The sequence below is a fragment of the Mustela putorius genome, unplaced genomic scaffold (assembly GCF_011764305.1).
Source record: "Mustela putorius furo isolate JIRA1106 unplaced genomic scaffold, ASM1176430v1.1 tig00000640_pilon_pilon_pilon, whole genome shotgun sequence".
In the NCBI taxonomy this organism is placed as follows: Eukaryota; Metazoa; Chordata; class Mammalia; order Carnivora; family Mustelidae; genus Mustela; species Mustela putorius.
Genome location: NW_025421432.1, coordinates 4,364,876 through 4,384,931, shown reverse-complemented (window position 1 = coordinate 4,384,931; position 20,056 = coordinate 4,364,876). Strand labels below are relative to the sequence as shown.

The window sequence follows — 20,056 nt, the reverse complement described above, 5'->3', positions numbered from 1 at the left end:
TAGGTCCATCACTATCAATCCAAAATTCAGTGAGCTAAGCAACAATATAGGCTCATATTTTTGTCTTCCTAAATCTTAAAAGACAAATATTTGCCTTAATGTCTCTTCACAAGTGCAAATAAATTAATGTTAAAAATGACGCTTGACCTCTGATTTTGCAAATGAACATTTTAAGGTCAGACACAATAAACAAAACTAAAAAGAACTTCCAATTGAACACCATAATTAGGAAACTATTTTATTGACATCTTTATCAATCATCACCCACAAATTTAAGAAGCATCAGCACCCATCATCTTCCTCAGAATTAATATCATGAAACAATTACACAAATCACAGAATAAGGAAACTATAGACTAAATTGTTTTTAGGCACTAAAACAGTTTAATCACAAACATTTCACTTTTCATACTAACCTTTCCATTTCATTGATTTGAACATATGAACCATAAAACCCAATCAGTTTCAGTTCTGATGTGGTTTTCTCTTGCAGGGTTCACAATAAGCTGAGATAAAACATTTTCCATCATTACATTTTGCTGGTCTGTGGATGCTCTTAGGAAAAGGACGACATTACAGCATGTTCATAAAGCAACTACACATGGAGCTTATGCTCCGAAGCTCAGTTTCTAGGCCACAACATATGATTCTCTGTTTCTTTTGACTGGCAGCTCAAGGTTCATTAATATTTCTATCTCAATCAAGTTAAAAGAGATTTATAGGTTTGAAATGCAATAGAGCTCTAAAAGTCGATAGGGGGCATGAACCAAATAAATGCATCTCTAAATCTGCTTAGTCATTTTTAGAAGAAATACTTCAGTAGTGAGTAGGAAAAACAAAGGGAAAAAAAACTAAAGTTTAGTGGATCCTATTACACAGCAACACACTGGGAAGTCACTGGAGAACCTAGCTTGGTGAAAAAAAGCTCGACTCAGGAAAATAAAAATCGTAAGGAGCAGGAGAGGTAAATACAGTATTTTGCACATAGTATTTACTAAGACATCACAGAATATTAACTACAAAATAGTAAGAATTTAATAAAACTAGTCTATAACTAAAATAGATTAATATTATAAAATTCTAAGATGGAGCTTCGAAAAGATTTTTTAGATAAACCTTGAGGCACCTTTACTAAAATTAAAATGATAGAATACATAACAACATAAATATTTAAACTGATATTTCATTCTACTTTAAACAGAAAGTATATTTTCTTAACTCTAAGATGACTTAAAGTAAAAAAAAAAAAAAAAAAAGAAGGCCATTTTCATTGTTTACTTTAAATATTTTATATATCAATTTATCTTTGAAATATCCAATGATAATAATCTGGTCAAATAAAAATTTATCAATGTATTAATTATTCATTAATACTATGGACAGTGTCAATAAACTATAGTTATATTCTCTTACAATATGTGTATGGTATTACAACTTATTACTGGTAACAAAAAACATCTTTAATACATATGTCATAAAATATTTAAACAAAAGAAGGAATTAGATATGTAAATTCCATTCAAATATTTTAAGTATTAATTCTGGAGGCCATTCCTCATAAACAAAGGGACCATAGCAGAACTGTATGTTATAGATTGGAAATCAGATAACTCCATCAGCAAACAAAATTGTGGAATATGTATAATAATACAAATTAAATACAGTACTCTAAAACCTTGCATTCAATTGGTAACATGACCAGATATCCAGAGATCTCCTGAGAAAAACGTGTGCCATATGTTTTGAATGCTGAAGCTTGAAGAATTAGTTTGAAGTTTTCGCCTTCTTTTTGCCACTTCCCCATCCACCACTGAGTTGTACGGGATTGTCACGGAATGATATACGTTCTTTCTTAGAAGGTCTTGTATTTGTTATCACGGGTGCAAATATTCCCTTAACTGAAAGACCTAGACAGTGATATTAAATGGACACGTTCACTTAACTTGATTCAATCAAGTAGAATTACATTTTAAAGTAAGAAATATATTTGTCAACACACATTTTAGAACTATATGGTGAATTTTTTTAAAAAAGCATACTGAGTTTCCTTTTTGTTTGCAAAATTATCAAAGTTTGGTATAAAGTACATTTTGTTCAAATAAAAGGAAGTGATTGAAAAAAAATAGATATGTTTTTTTCTACTTACAAATCAAGACTGGTATCTCAAGACTGAGATTATATATCTTCCTAGTTTTTAGATATCTAAATTTGTTTATATTTTCATAGTTTAAATTTTTATCACTGTGCTTTCATAAATGAGTAGGTTATGATTAGTTTTAGAAATAGTTCTTTTGAATTAAGGACTTCTTAAAAAAAAAGGAATTCTTGGTAAAACAGAAAACACATTATATCTAGAATCTAAAGATAGTCATGAGTTCTAGTGTGGCTGCATAAAATCCAGTTCTGTGACTCCGAACAGGTTACAACCTTTCTAAGCCTTAGTTTTATAGATGAAGAAAATAATCCATGCACTGCACAATTATTGTGAAGGGTACTGACTTTCTGATTATATTGCAATTGTGGTAAGACCTATGAGAGTGCTTTGTAAACAGGTGCTATAAAATGGAAGAAATTATTATAGTCAACAATTTAGAACTTATCCAGAAAAAAAGAGATAAAAAATTGTTAGAGTCTATAAATAAATAGTTGTTGAAAGAATAGGATGGTGGATTAAGAATATTTTACTCAGCAAGATCCCAAGATGCCGTATTTAAAATGCTATTAAAGAATTATGATCATCTGCTTTAAATCTCCTGAGGATTAAACAAGGCTGGGTCTGTGGGGAAAGGGTTTGAAAAGCAGCAGAGTGAGGAATTTCAGAGCTCCTATAGTACTGTCATGAGGCAAGCTTCAAACCACATCACTCTCCATTGTGATGCTATTGTGCTTTAAATAAGTTTAGGAGGAGAAATATCTAATTTTTTTTAAAAAAATTACTGCTTTTCCAACTAAAACTTAAGATATATTTTTTAAAATGTCTAAATAGAAAGGTTAGGAAACATTAGATCATTTGTGGAAATTTGCCTTAATTTCAAATTTGGTGCAGCATGATGATAAATATTGATTATAAAACCCATTTTATATTTAAAAAGCCCTTTTAAAACTGTACTTCTTTGAAGGTATGTGCTATGGTGAGTGCTGTGAATCGTGTTAAGACTGATGATTCACAGACCTATACCTCTGGGGTAAATAATATATGTTAATTAAAAAAACACTATACTTCTTTATGGATTTTTATTCTAAAACTGTGAAAACAAAGGCAAGGTAGTTAATGCACTTCTATAAAGGTAGCATACTTTATTTTTAGTCTACAAAAAGAATATAGTGAAAGGCAGGGGAAAAAGCTATCGATTTAAGAGGGGGTATGCTAGACAGAAAGTAATATCTAGGGATCCAGGCTCAACTCTGTAATGGAGTTAGAGACAGAACATAGCTCAGGAGTTTAGAGATCTTCATAACTGGAACTTACAGGCAGTCAAAGACAGAGGGATGAAAACTATGCCAGGTAAACTTGGCTTCCAAGTGCTGGCCAGAATTAGCCTGCATGAAGCTACTCCCTGTAATCAGGCAGAGTACTTTGCAAAAATGCGTGAACTCTTTCAAGCAACAGGAATATTACTAATTCAGAAAAGCAAGAATTTCCATTTTTTAAAGAATTTCCTAATGGTAAAATAGTGGCCTAAAAAAATGTAAGAAAGTCTCCTAAAAACTTATCATCTTTCTACCTGCTAGTTACAGATAGAAAATGTATTTTTTTTTCCCAAATAACAGAATGGAAAGTCTTCTTGTTCTATTTTGGAAAACAACAACAGTAAAAGCAAACCCTCACCTTGCCCCAGCAGTAAAAATTCTTTAATGAATAAACTCTTTCCTGGGTAGTAAGTATGTATGCAGCAGAACACATGATTCGGGGAAAAAGCTGAGGTCTGAGAGGGAGGTCTGAGAACTGAAGAACTACTGGGACACATTTAGACCTCAGGTATATTTAAGACAAAAACAAAAAAAGTAATCAGATTTCTACAAATGGCTGACACAAATGTTTTCTTACAATAGAGAAAGCTAAATCAAGTTCCTTGCAAGCATTAACCAAGATAATATGTACAAGTATGCACTCTAAAATATAATCCAATCATATAGTTCATTATTGGTTAATATTTTCTATGAAAGTTATCTTAATAGTATAAAGATGTATTATTTAGGCCTTTACTCTTAATATAAGCTTTTTTTTTTTTTAAGATTTTATTTATTTATTTGACAGAGAGAGATCACAAGTAGGCAGAGAGGCAGGCAGAGAGAGAAGAGGAAGCAGGCTCCCCACTGAGCAGAGAGCCAGACGCGGGGCTCGATCCCAGGTCCCTGGGACCACGACGTGAGCCGGAGGCAGAGGCTTTAAACCGCTGAGCCACCCAGGCAGCCCAATATAAGCTTTTTTTCAAAGATGGCAAATAATATGTAAGGAGGGAGAGAGACACTTTCTGTACAAAGTATTGGAATATTTATAATTTCATACACTTCTAAAATAATTATATCAAAATGAAATAAATTGAATTGCATTAAAACATGGCTTTTACCAAATCCCCATTCTTAACAGTGTTTCTGCATTCTAAAGGATTTTTCTTTTGGCTACATATTTACTGTATGGTACAAGTTTTCTTCCTAATATTGCTCTGCTGTCTCTGTTTTTGAAGCTGTTGATGAGTCTTCAAGTCTTTTTGTACTTTTCTACAATGTAACCCTATATTTAAAGGGCATTTAAAGGACATTTAAAGCTTATAAATTTTTCATTGTTTAGTGTGCCCCCTTCAGCAAATAATTTATCACATACATATTGTGTGATATTTTAAAACACTTTTATAGTAATTTTGAAGTATATTTTCAGTGGAATGAAAATGCTAAAAGAAATTAGTCTTTAAAATTACATAAATACTTACGCATACATATACTTTAAAAAATATATTTTGATGAGATTAAAAGCTTTCATTTTATTATTTTGTTACTTGTACAAAAATAATTTGGGCAGTAATCAATATAGCTTATTCTCACATTGCATTTAGTGAGACTCTTCATCTTGTCATATAAATTCTTGAACCACCAAATACATGGAACATAAATCAAGGAGTAAAACAACATGTTTATAAAGGAACCACATATTGGCATTTATTGTAAAGCTATTATTACCTTGTCCTCTAACTACTCTAGAAATGGAAAAAAAGAAAATAAAGAAGCAATTTAATACAGTCAATGTATAATCATTCTAAAATTACTTACCCCCATGAAAATACAATAGCGAGAGAATCTTGCCTCAAAAAATTGACATTAGAGCTAGACCTACTGATGGGCTCCTGGAATAAAAAAATGACTAAAGGACCTTTAACAGTTTTTGTCTCTTTCCTGCAACATTATTGTTATAGATTTTATATTTCTTTAACAACAGTCTGCTGCATATTTGCAGGTGATCATACAAATTATCCAATCCATTTCTTACATATATGCTGAAAGTATGTCTTGATAAGTATACTCTATCTTCCAATAAGTCACTTCTTTGCCACATAATCTGTGTTCTGCTACAGATTTGTTCTGGTCCTTTAAAAATTTTTTTTGGTTAAATCCTTGGTTCTTTAACAAATGTCAAGGTCTATATATGCTGTGTTTTGATAAGTAATTTAATATGTAAAATGCTTTGAATGACTCTTCTGGTATGTATAAAAAAAACTTCGTTAAACCGGTCAAAATAGAAATTTCATGATGTATAGTAATACGTCATTGGATTTTCATCAATACACCCAACACTGTGTGTCTGGATATAGAAATCCTTTCAAAGTCCTTCCCATATTGTACTGCTTAACAGCAGATACAGCACAAGTAAAGCATGGAGAAAAAAAAATTTAGCATTTTAATGAAAGTGACCAGAACAAATTTTTAGCAGCAAAGCGTTTACATCACTTTAAGTGCTATGAATGAGTTACACTGGGTAAGTTTGAGGTTGAAGTAGTTACCACAGTGTTCAAATAACAGTTGCTTCTTAAGGTCATTGCTATGTCCAACCTTGAATTAACAATGACCACTTACAGTAAACTTCAGTTAGTTTAAAGTCTAATGCTAAGAATGAAAACAAAACAAATAACAAGTTTTCTGTATTATATTCAGATTTCCTCAATAAATCATGGTGATTTTGCTTGTTTCTCAAATTGTTTTCAAGCTTTTTCAGTGACTATAATTTTTTTCTATAACTTATAAAACTATTAAAAAATTTCTGTTTCTCAGTATTTCAATTGGACAATGACACTTACAATTATTCATCTTACCCAATATTTAAGTGACACATATGTCACAAAGAAAATCAGTTAAGTCTGGTACATTTGATAGAAAATAACCACATTATTTGTTATTATTGGTAAAAATCATGATGCCTACTATTTCTAAATCAGACATATATAATTTTCCTTGGCTATATGTATTTATTAAAAAACAGTTCTTAATGAGCATAGAAGCTAGAACATATCAAATAGAGTGAGGAATTTTATTTTGATAGATACTGTATAGACTTTTACTTTTGTATTTTGCCTATTTCTTAATTTTGTAGTAGCTATGCTTCATATTTGATCTAGAATTTTTAAGTCCTCCTTATTGTACGCACTGTCTGCCCAGGTTTCACTATTTGTAACACACTATTGTGTTGATTTCTTCTTGAAGATACCTTGTGGCTGTCTATACACACACAAAGATGGATACAATGTGCTAAATATATTGTCTTATTTCTATAACTTCTGTGGTTCTCATACTAATATTGTTCAATATTATCTTTTTCTAGAGGAATGTTTTTGAGTGATTTATTTTTGGTTGTAAAATACAAATAGATTTTGTGATCTTTTTTTCAGAACTGGGTTTGCTTTCTGACATGTGGCTTTTAAATTAACTTAAACTCTTCTTTCCATTGTAACTATTCTATGTAACTTTGATTAATGCAACTTTATGGCTTCCTACTACACTAGTAGATACTGAGTGTTTAAATTTCTAAACTGACTAGGAATTAAAAATTGTAACTCATTGAGGACTTAACAATTTAAAAGTTACCCAACTATCCACTTTCTACTGCACACTGTTTCTTCTAAAAATCTTCTATAAGTCATATTGACAAGGGACATATGATTGGACATATGACAAGGGACAAATTGACTCTTGTCAATTCAGGTAAGGTCTATTCCCAACTCCTTTAATAGTTCTTTTTATTGCTCTCTTCAGGACTTTATTCAATTTTATTATATTTACTACCAAGTGTCCATGGTTCTTTGTAATTAAAGAACAATGGCATAAATGATGCTAATAATTGAGAGTAATTTCTACCCTTAATTGATATGTATACTCCTTTGAAATAACCTACTTCTTATGTAACACTGTGTTTTAGTTTCTAATAATCTTTTCTTACCTCTCACTTTTTCATGTTAATTAATTTGGCCAAAGTAAACTTTTAGCAAGAATATGCATTTTAGGGGCACCTGGGGGCCTCAGTGGGTTACAACCTCTGCCTTTGGCTCCCATCATGATCTCAGTGTCCTGGGATTGAGTCCTGCATCAGGCTCTCTGCTGGGTGGGGAGCCTGCTTCCTCCTCTCTCTCTCTCTGCCTGCCTCTCTGCCTACTTGTGATCTCTGTCAAATAAATAAATAAAATATTTTTTAAAAATGTATTTTAAGTAAATCTTCAAATGTTTATCAGTAAGCAGTTATCCTTTGGAATTTAAACCTTTAAAACCCAAATCAGATTTTTGAGATCACTTGGGGTTTTTGAAAGTTTTATTTAAAATCTTTGTTTTAGGGGCAGCCGGGTGGCTCAAATGGTTAAGTGTCCGACTCCTGATTTTGGCTCAGGTCATAATCTCAGGGTCCTGGGATCCAGCCCTACCTAGGGCTTGGCACTCAGCAGGGAGTCTGCTTGGATTCTCTCCCTCTCCCTCTGCCCTTCCACCCTGCCCCCTTACAGAGCTCTCTCACTCTCTCTCAAATAAATAAATAAATCTTAACATTGTCCTTTTATTTACACAGTCATTCAACATGTCTTTATTTAGTGCCCACTATATAGCACGCACTGTTCTCTTCTGTCTTACAATGGACCTTCCCTGTCAATTTTCTTCCATGTGCCAAATCATATTAGTAACTATCACACTGTAGCTGCTTTCCATTTCACTCTATTCTAATAATTTCATCTTTACAGTTCTCATATGGAACTTGTATAAAACAAATACTTATTTCCACATTCCCAGATAGTGAAGACTTGTGGATAGAATTCCCCAAAACTCTTCATGGAAACTTTCATTATCCCTTTTCATGCTTATTAGTTCTTAGCAGGGAGACATTTGGCAATAATAAACATGACTAGCCTGAGGATTTATTGTATTATGGCACTTCAGTTTCATTCATTTGACAAATGCATTTCACATTTGACCATACCCATTTATTTACTCACCAATTTAGCTAGTGTAAGAAATTGGTTTGAAAGCAACAACAATAACAACTCCCCCCGCCCCAAATTCAGAGTATCTCAGTTTATTTTAAAAAAGGAAATGAACATGAAGGAAAGGCATAAGTACTAGAATAGTACAGTTAGAAACATGATGCTTTAATCTAATATCAATAGAGCATACATGGATCCTGTCCTCAAAAATATTAAAAATGTATGTTTTTTTAATTTGTTTTTTTACAACAAATAAATGTAATTGACATTATGTACAACTAGTTTTCTCACACAAGTAGAGTTGAAATTTGTCATTCTCTGGATAATGTCAGATGCTGGTAAAACTACTGTTTTAGATCTGTAAACACTGTTCTGTGGTTACTAACTGTGTAACTGTGGAATCTTTGTTGACTGTTTCATTAAATTGTCTTAGGTTTGGAAATACTCAGTACCAAGCTGTTGAAGGACATTAAATCAACAGTTATTTATTATGTGCGTACTTTGTACTAGACTTTTAATACATATGTATTAGATGATCACCAACCATGTAAATACGGTCTTGGTATAATTGAATTTGATTATCTAGTTCAGGTTGTGGCAATGTTTTAAGAGTTAAAGTGTTGAAGTGTTTGATTTATTGTCAAAGTTCAGGAACAACAACAACAAAAAAGACCTATCAAATTTGAATTTTTAAAGCTTCTGTCAAAAAACTTGAGACCAAGAAAAGTCAGAGTTAATGGTTTAAGCAATAATAAAAAGAGCCTTAAAATTTACAACTTTACATTGTTAGAGACCAACTCTTGCTGAACAAAAATTTTTAAAAATTCTATGTGATATAGCTCTAGCTTTTTTATTGACATATTACTTTAAAGCAAGCACTTCAGATTAAAAAGAAAAGAAGAAGAAGATAAGCAAATCCAGATTTTGTATATAGAACCAAAAAAGCTTAACTTGGTCATAATTGTTTATAAAGTCTTATCTTCACCTTCTTTTTATCTGGAAAATATATATCATCTATAGTGGGATGGAAGTTTGAATAATTTAAATGGGCAATATGATAGTTTTAAGTTCTTTTACAATGAATTTTTGCAATAATCAGCATAGACAGTGGTATCATGGAATTATTTTATTAAAGATTTTGTAGATAGAACACTATCACTTATACCATTTTGTATAGCAGATAATTAAAAGTGCACATATTTAACAGCTCTTCATTATGCATTTAGCCTAATAAATTTTTTTGCTTGAGGACAGTTATATTACTTTTTCTTCTCAAAATTATTATGAGTATTAGGTAGCCAATGTGAGATGCATATCTGTTTTTTTAATGCCTTGGAATGGAAAAAACTGTTCATTACCTGGAAATAAGGTCTATGAAACTAAAAATGAATAAAATGTATCAATGAAAAACAATATGACTTTATTTTCTGTAAGTGAGGAAATACAAGAGAAAGATATTTCTATACATGTATCCATATCTATGCCCACCTATATTTTTATATGATTTCATAAACCCTAACATGCTTTTTAAATTTAAGAATTACTGAAAGTTTTTTAAGACTTTCTTATCCTTTACTTATGCTACTGTCTCTCTGTTTACCCCTCAAGGCATTGTAGATGAGTTGTTACCAGAAGTTTTGAAGTTGCTCAAAGAATACTCCCATATTTGAGTTTTTTTGGCTTTACATGAACACATAAGTTAATAAAGTTATATTAATGAGTAGTGTCTCCTTTGAACTTAGCAAAATTTGATATGGAATACTAGAGACTACATTTTTTTTTTCAAGATAGTGTATGAAGAATATATCAGAATGATGTAAGTATCTAGATTTTTTTAAAGGCCAGGTGCAAGTAAAACCAACATGCTAATTAATGGACAATTGAATCAAAACTCATTTTATTCTTTTTATGTATAGTTTCAGCTTATGCTGAAAAATATACAAATATGTACATGATTAAATGTAACTTTTACTCACCTTTGACCACTCTATGTGACAGAAAATAAGTTACGTGTAAAACATTTCTAGACATCCAGTGAGAAAATTCAGATTTGTAAATTTAAGTGACACAATGTAAGGGATCAGTAGGAAGTAGCAGAGCTGTCAAAGACGTCAAAATGCGAATTAGAGAAGAATATGTGGTATATACTACAATGGAATATTACTCAGCCATAAAAAAGAATGAAACCTTGCCATTTGCAATGATGTGGATGGAGCTAGAGAGTATTATGCTAAGTGAAATAAGTCAAAGAAAGACAAATACCACATGATTTTATTCATATGTGGGATTTAACTTACACTTTTTAAAACATTTGCTATATTAAGTATAATTCTAAGGTAGAGAGGCTGACCTGCATTTTTAAAAAGTTCAGAATTTTGATATTTAATTTGAATTGAATTAAATTTGAAATTATACCTATAAAATAGCATCCTACCTAATATATATTAAGTACTCAATAAATGTTCATTGACTAAGACTGCCACAAATCACTTCCAAGGTACAATTCATTCAAAGTTAAAATATTATTAATATTAACCTCATCTTCAAAAACAGAACCCTTAAAACAAAGATACTGCCTCTTTCCTTCTAGTTATGGACTATAAATATACTAGAGCTATCTTCAAAACATACTTCAGAAGGGACTATAACCCTGGTTCTCTCATATTCTGCATGAAAACAATCAGATTTAAAAGCAAGACCACCCTTCACAAAGTCTTATAAATGAAAAAATTGAAATTTTTCCTATAAAGGACAGCTGCCTAACATGTTATTCCTTTGTTTTTCCTATCATAACATTTTACATTGGTACAAAACATCATAGATTTTATTAATTACTTTCAGGATAACCTATTCATTAAATTTTCTTGTAGCTGTATGTCTATACCTAGTTTCCTCTTTAGTGTCTTCAATATTAAATTTACAAACAACTTATTTCTAAAAAGTAAATATCTAGCTAAGGATTAAGCTAAAAATCATTTCCAAGTATATCCTATGAAATGCTGTCCGCGTCCTTATTAGGAATTTTTTTTTGTCTTTTCTCACATTAAAAAAAAAAAAAAGGTAGTACGACATCAAGATACCCGCTACTAAGTATTTATAGCACAATATCCTTAAGCCAAATTTTTACAATGGGCATGTTGAGTTTCAGAATCACTTCTAGCTTTTTAAGACTCAACTTGACTTTATGAAATAGCTGTCATTTCTTATAAATGATGGGGTTTTCTGATCTTTCTTGGAAAACATTCAAAGGAAAACATTTTTTTTCCATCTCAGTTGAGTATTCTTAGCTAAACTAATAGGGACAATTTGACAACATTTGAAGTCAGAGTCATAAGTATTATGGTGTGGAGAAAATTTGCAGTCGCAAACATGATTTTCATACTCTAAAATACCAGAAATAATAGCTTTTGTTGTTTTTTAATTGGGAAATTGTCACAAAATTTTATCATTCTATTTGTGAAATTATGGAATTCTAAAACTATCAGGACTGTTGGGTCTCCTTTATATTTGTTTTTTCTTTTTCCATCTTTTTTCACGTGAGGGCAAAAATACATAAGAATATATTTATCTAATTTTTCGTGATATTTTCTAAATGGGCAAACCGAACCTGAAATATCTCATCCAAGCTCACAAAAACAAAAGTGTGAGAAATGGAATTCAGATTCAGATCTGGCCTACTCCAAATTTCTTTCCTTTATTCCAGGCTGCCTTTTACCTACTAGATTTACAAAGGAGTTGTAAAGGACTTAACTGAGGTCACAATCTGGTAAGGAGCCACGACAGGATTCGAAGTCTGTTTCCCTGTCTCTTCACATATACTCTTATCAATGCCACATTCTCTCTCACGGTGTTTAAAAATGTAACTGGCATATTAATGATTTTTTACTCTGGACTTCATCCTTCTAGTTTAGCAAGGGCTATGTTACACTTTATTAAAGTGCCTGGGGTGCCTGGGTGGCTCTGTTGGTTCAGGGTCAGACTCTTGGTTTCTACTCTGCTTGTGATCTCATGGGTGGTGAGATGGAGCCCCACATGGGGGTCTGCCCCTTAGCAAGGAGTCTGTCTGCTTCAAGATTCTCTTCCTCTGTCCCTCCCCCATGGTCTCTCTCTCTCTCTCTCAAAATAAATAAAAAGTCTTAAAAAAAAATAAAGTCTTTCCTTAGTTAATTATTTTCCCTAGTTAATGACATAGTTTTACAGGCTGGAAGTAGCCTCTAAAATTTAGCAGAAAGAAAAAAAGAAGGATGGAATGACATTCTCTTAACAACTTGAGGTCTTTTTATGCTTTTCCTCAATTCTTCTCAATTGTGAAAATTTTTTACAATTTTCCTCACCCAAGCATGTTTCCTAGCCTAAGATGCCATGAGTAAAATAATACTAGGCCTTAATTTGGTCCAAGCCAAATTAAGAGATTGTTTTAAAGAGAAGAACAGTGAGTCCAATTTTCTTTTGTAAAGATGTTTTATATACATATAAAATATATAAAATTCACACAATTATATATGATACATTTGCATATATATGTGTACATATATAATTATATATAATAATTTATATCCTATAATTAATAAAATAGATAATTTATATACCTATATGTTATTATATTCAGAAAGTAGTAATTTAGTGCATGCATATATGTCCATTATCAATTTAAAAGCAATGAATACAACTTTCATTATGTTTTGTGATAAAAGAATTTAAGCATTTCTCCTTTAAAGTGAGAAAAAATGTTACGCTTTCTCAATAGAGGGTGCTGAAGGAGCACTGCTAGAGGAAGGGTTTTGTAATTTCTAGCATAGATGGGGATGGAGTTGGCCTTGTGGGTTCAGGACCTCTGATGCAGCCTTCCTGAGCCACTGTCCCAGAACATGATTCCTCTACAACCCCCCAGCCTCATCTGAGCAATAATCGGCATGCTCTCCTCTCCAAAGGGAAATCGAAGGGAAACCACCTTCTGCCTTATCAGTACCATGCTCCTTGCATGCCTATGCTCCCATTTGCTCATTACTTACTTCCCCTCCCCTATTCCAGAGAATTGCCTATTGTTTGCCCAGTAACTCCAGACCAGCTTTGGTCTAGCCAAACCAGGGGACTTGTCTGCTATCTGGTGGCTGAACCATACCTTCTCCAATGAAGTCTGAACCCCTTCCAAGTTTGTCCTTCCTTGGGTGCTCTCTCTCAGCCCTAGGGTACCATATATTTCTTTATATTTCATAGCCGAAATCGATAATACTTCAGTACAGATAATAAGACTTAAACTTTCCCTGTTTAACCTACTGTATGATAGCTGTCTTCTGACTGGACCCAGACTGTTATAGCATATGTTTATATAAATCATAAACTCCATGAAGGCCAGAGATATACATGCACTCTCTCACCTGTGTGATGCACTGAGACTTCAAGAGCTCTCATAAATATTTTTGATTGAACAGATGACAGGATTTGCTTCAAGTCGGTTGGATCCATGAGAATCTGAATCTCATGATCGGTTGTTTGAAAGACTTACTTGCAAGAGAACCCTTAGTGTTTGGATAGCTTGTACGTACCAGGATCAGGTGCTCTTAGAAGCTTTGGCAGATACTGTTGAGGTCTACCAAACAGTTAATCTTTTACTCCCCTTTGTCAGAACAGCCTGCCTCTTGCTATGGAGTAGTAAAATGTCAAATACTCTCTTTCTAGCACTTATCTGACATTTCCTGCTTCACAGTGGAGCATATTCATTCATTCATTCATCAGTCAGTCAGTCGGTCAGTCAGTCAGTCATCCATCCATTAATTCATTCATTACATACATATTATGGGCCTGCATGCCAGGGAGCTGTTCTAGGTACCTAGGATTCTACATTAAATTCCCTGCCCTCCTGGAACACACACATGCTAGCAGGGGAGAAGGAGAATAAACAATAAACATAAAAAAAAAATCATTATGATACTGCTGTGGCCAATAAAATCTGGAAGGAAATCTGATTAGTACTGCTGAGAGAGATTTTTGTCCCTGCAAGAGACCAAGCCCTTCAAAATTCTACTTTACTTTCAAGCTTAGCTGAAACTAGGTTTCATCTTTTTTTTTTTTTTTTTTTTTTAATTAAATCTTAGTTTGTGTCACTTCAGTGTATACAAGCTCTGGTCCAGACGTACTATTCAATGTTCAACAAACATATATTCATATTTTATCCTTTGCTTTTGTTAAGATGGCTTTCTTCTACTTCTTTCCTTACTTACATCCCAAATGTCATTCCAGGTACAAATCAAATATTTTTCCTCTGAGAAGCCTTTCTCATGCACTTTAACTACATTAGCCACTTTGCTTGTAAAATAAATACATTTTTATATACTCAGAAAACTTAGTACCATATTAAAAGGCATTATATTCAAGAGAATTTAGATACACTTAAAGAAAAATTGACTTTGGGCTGATTATGCACTATTACAGGAGTACTGTAGATTCTCAATCCCTTGCTAACTCTGGAAATGGAGTACGTCCTAGAATATGCAGAAATTATTGGAAGGAGATAACCGGGAACCTAAACTAGGTATATAGTGAGCAGTGATCATTTAGTAAATGTGTAAGAACTACATTAATTATGTTCTATTGTTACAGTTAAGCTATTATATGTTAGTGCATGGAAGAAAGATAGCACTGGCTTTGGGATAAGAAAACATAGGTTCAAGTTGGGGCTTTTCCTTGCTAAATTTTTTGGGCCAAAGGCAGAGTAAATAAATTCTTGAGTCTTATTTATATTAGCTGTCAAAGAAAAATAATTAGTATAAATAAGAAAAGCTCATTAAAATAAATGTGTAAAGCTATAAATTACTATAGCAGTAAAATATTATTATTATTATTATTATGCATCCTTTAAGTATAAAATGGAAAAATTATTTGAGAAAAGCAAGTCATTTAAGGAAATCAAATATTTTGTCTAAATATTGTCTAAATGAGGAACTTATTTGTATACTCATTTTGTAAATGCATTTTAAAAATAAGAATGTGACCTCTTCTAACTTTTAGATTAGAAGGCCATATAGCAGAAGACTGTCTTGGCCTTTTATAAGAAAGCAGAAAGACCTAAAAGAAAAGGAAGAGAACTTAGGAAATTCTCTAAGACAATTTTGCTTGAGATGACTGGCATGATGCTGAAAGTATGCTGTTCTGGTGTTATCTGACACACAGAGAAGACAGACCATTCTACTTTATAGTTGTTTAAAATTATGCAACAGCAACATAAAACATACAATAAAAATAATATAAACAAGTACTTATTATATTCTAGGCAATATATCACATACTTTATCTATATATATTTTTTCTTTATCTATATTTTTACTCATTTCTTCCTCACCCAAACTCAATGAGATAGACATTATTATCCTTTTTCCCAAGTTAGCTTGTTCTTAGAGTTAAGGTCACACAACTTATGTGTGATAAAGGAACTGAGAGTTTAAACCTGACTTTATCTGATTCTATAGAATACCTGATAAAAATATTATAACAATAGAGAAAGAGAAATGTCTAGAAAAGTTCAAAGGTCAAAAGAGTTTTATAGCTGCATCCCATAAACTACTTTCTAGATTTGGCTTGGAAAGCTAAAAGAAATACTTTAGTTTTAATAAGGTGACAAGTTTTTTAAGAGAGAGAAAAAGCTGGAGGAAAAAGAGCTTTCAAAATACCAAAGCTGTACAGGGTTGGCCCAGGGCCATGGAGGCCTAGGAACCAAGGACAATGATGGTTGAAGTTTTCTGTGGATAATAGGCTACCCAAAGTTTTTTAGTTAAGTAACTATTAAGAGTAGGTTTCTTATAAGGTGAGCTAGGTAAGCCATGTACCTAGATAGTAGTGACTTTAATATCTTACTTCAAATTATTCTTCTTTATGCCTGTGCGTAAGTGGCAATTACAAAGACTATTAAGTACCTGTTTTGTGCCAGATATTGTTTTAAATGCTCAACATTTTATCCCAACAACAACTCTTCAAGGTAGGTACAGTACTTGACTTAGCATTCATGTTTTAAGGATGAGGAAATTGTCATGGTACAAGTCCAAGCAAACTGATGTCAGGGCCCACACTTTACCATTATATTTATATAGATGTTGTAGTAAACTAGTAACTATAATAATACAGTAAGTGGTATTTTATTCATAATCATTCTTTTATTGGATAAAGACTCTATTTTTCTAAAATGGTTTATCTTAAAATGTCACTTAGTGAGCAGATTTAATGATTAGTAGTGTTTGTTATAATGTCATTTAGTGACAACCAGTTGGAATCAGTGAAGATAACCATATTAGAGTTCCTTAGAGAATGTGTTGTTGAATCACTATATTGTATGTCTGAAACTAATATAAAACTCTGTGGTAATTATACTGGAATTAAAATTTAAAAAGAAAATAAGACTATTTAAAATATTAATTCCATATAATCTTGTATTCTCTAAAATCTGTAATTTGATATCACGTAAGTGAGAGATAAAGCTTGTACATTTTAGCATGGTTGCTGATTTATTGAGCTATTGATTTTTTTTTAAAGAGTTTATTTATTTATTTGACAGACAGCACAAGGAGGCAGAGAGGCAGGCAGAGAGAGAAGAGGAAGCAGGCTCCCTGCTGAGCAGAGAGCCCAATGTGGGGCTCTATCCCAGGACCCTGACATCATGACCTGAGCCAAAGGCAGAGGCTTAACCCACTGAGCCACCCAGGTGCCCCTGAGCTGTTGATGTTTTAATAGTCATATGATACATTATATATAGAAGCTTTGATATTCTGTAATGTGACAAGGCAATTCCTTTGTTTTATACAGTGCTCCAAAGTGGTATGAGTTCATAATATACAATTTTTAAAATGGAAATAACATTATTCATTATTATGTGTAACAGAGCTTGACCACTTCTGAATATAATATATATTTTAAAAGTTGATATAATCAACAAATTATATAATAATGCAAAAATTTTATATTAGATCAATAATTAGTGAATTAACCTAAAACATAAAATGTTTCTCTTAACCATATTGACTAGGGCAAACTTTTGTGATCAGATTCTGTAACCAAGTAAAGAAAATTCAAGCATTCTAAGAACTTTGAAGCTTGGAAATATTTTTAAATTAGATATATTAAAATCATTATTTCAAGACCAAATTAAAATTTATCAAAATCACCTGGTATATATTAATGGATTTAAACGACTACTTTTTTTTAAATTTTATTTATTTATTTGACAGAGAGAGAGATCACGAGTAGGCAGAGAAGCAGAGAGAGAGGGAAGGAAGCAGGCTCCAGGCGGAGCAGAGAGCCCAATGCGGGGCTCGATCCCAGGACCCTGGAACCATGACCTGAGCCGAAGGCAGAGGCTTTAACCCACTGAGCCACCCAGGCACCCCATGACTAGACTTTAATAATGCCACATGTCTGGATAAAAAGTGAAAGACAATCATTTTTTTAAGTTTTCATTTACCTGCCCCTGGTTGTGCTCTGTCTCTCTCTCTCTGTCAAATAAATAAATACAATCTCAAAAAAAAAAAAGTGAGTAATAACATTTTTTTCAAAAAAACCTTAATACCTAGAGCAAAGTGTAAGTTAATATGTGGATTTTTGAGGTTCACTATACTTTGGGGAAAGTTAAAAAAAATATGATAGCAAATAAAAATCTTTTATACTAATATACCAAAACATTTTAGCAGATATTTCAAAATCTCTAGGGTATATGAAGAGTTTGAAAAAATTAGACTCTATTACCACAAGATACAAGTATTTTCAAATGTTTATTTTTTTTTTCAGAGTTAATAACCTCAATGCAATTCTTATTGAAATCATATTAAGGATAATAGTTGTGTGTGACAAGTTTACAAGTGTAAAAAGTCATCATTAATAAATATAAACTGCCATCTACTTAGCAGAAATAGTATTTAAAGCAGGGTTTTGACAGTGTAGTATTATTATCTAAAATCTGCTATTTTAAAAGTTTCCTTTAAAAGTTTAGGTTACCTACAATTAAATCGATGAAAAAAGGCCAAAATATACTAGTTTGATATATAAGTCCAATCCAACTTACAATTAGCCAAAAAGTTCCTTTAGAATTAAATGATCATATGATTCAATATAATTCATGGCTGGTAGGGGAATAGAACACTGAGTTACAGAATATAATTTTAAAAAATTGATGCTGTTAGTTTTATAGATAATTTAATTTGGTTTATATCAAAAGAAGACATTTAAAGGAAAAAAAAATTCAAACACACACTTTGAGGCAGTTCTGGTTGCTGGCATCCTACCCCTTATCTATAAAAGAATGCTTGTTGGCATTATGTTCCATCAATTCATTTGTGATTTCTAAATTAATTCTGAAGGAAACCACAACTTACTTGAAGATCCCGCTGAGTGTCTGTGTGCCTGATTTTTTTTCTCTCTCTTCACAGACAAAGCACTTCCACTGGTCATGGAAAAAAGGTCTAAATCCGTGTCTTCTCTGCTTACAAGTCTTGCCTGGGAGCAATGGGAGAGAATGTATACAATCATGAAACAAAATATGGCATTTTCTGAATGCAGCTCACATTACCCCAAATAAACAAACAGGCTCTGTCAAACAACCTTCTTCAAAATGATACCACAATCCTTTACTGCTGCCCAGGCAGAACAAATGCACTATGTCAAAGCATTTTTTGCAAATAAGAGCCGATTTTAAAATTGAGGTTTGCGATTTGAGTGTGTACAACAAAAGAAAAACTTTTAGTACAGCAATTTTGATGAAAATCAATCTTAAAGGCAACTGATGAAACTTTAAACAGCTTAACATCATTTATTTACCATGAATATTATTTAACTCTTAATTGAATGTTAGAAATGTCATATTGGATTATTTTCTGCAAAATTTGTATTTTACCAGTGACAAGTATTAGTCTTCTCAACAATATTCCTCAAAGGGCCTTTCATCTCATGTTTATATACTACAAAGTCACAAAAGATCTCTACCTTCTCATTAAAACCATTTTAATATAAAGTATTATACACTAAGTCTAATTTAAAGGTGATTATAAATATAAAAAATTTCAAGATATATTATTTTAAGAACATAGGATTAAATAATTGATCATGTCTAAAATTACTATCTGAACTTTTATTACTACCTGGGACTGAACTTTACAGTTGAAGAATCACTTCTTGCTTATAAAATATTATTTTACATAATGTTTAATATCATTAAGTACTAATTTATCAGGATTCAACCCTGAAGTAAGGGAAAATGTCATGATGGAAAGCAAAGCAGCCTCAAAATAACTGGGATTTAACCCAAACCACAGGATGCTTGAAATCCTGTGAGAAAACACTGTCCTAATGTTTGATGTGAGAAAAATTTAAGTAGGGCAAAATAAAGCCATAAAACCATCACTGTACTTAAAAAGCTATCCCCATATGATGGGCTACAAAATCCCATGAAAACAGAATCTAAAAACCATTCTTTTTCAAATTCATATCTTTGCCCTTCTCATTTCGTTCCCCTTCCCAAATTCTTCTCACTGTCACAAGCATGGACTTCTCATTCATTGTTAAGTAAGCAAGTTGGCTATTGCTGAATTCAGAATAGAAACCATTTTATGCCAGTCACTTGTTTGTTT

The 20,056-nt window shown here is 32.1% G+C and overlaps 1 protein-coding gene across 2 annotated transcripts in view; it reads right to left on the bottom strand.

Moving 5' to 3' along the window:
- Positions 1–212: 212 nt before the first annotated feature.
- Positions 213–20,056, bottom strand: part of LRRIQ1 (leucine rich repeats and IQ motif containing 1) — a 214,199-nt gene continuing 194,355 nt past the window's right edge. For both annotated transcript variants that reach the window (XM_045082964.1, XM_045082966.1), the window contains 2 exons: positions 18,806–18,926; positions 213–1,907 (listed from right to left, as the gene is read on the bottom strand). In XM_045082964.1, the coding sequence (XP_044938899.1) occupies positions 1,765–1,907; positions 18,806–18,926 (264 nt within the window). In that variant the 3' untranslated portion in view covers positions 213–1,764. The remainder of the gene's footprint in view (positions 1,908–18,805; positions 18,927–20,056) is intronic.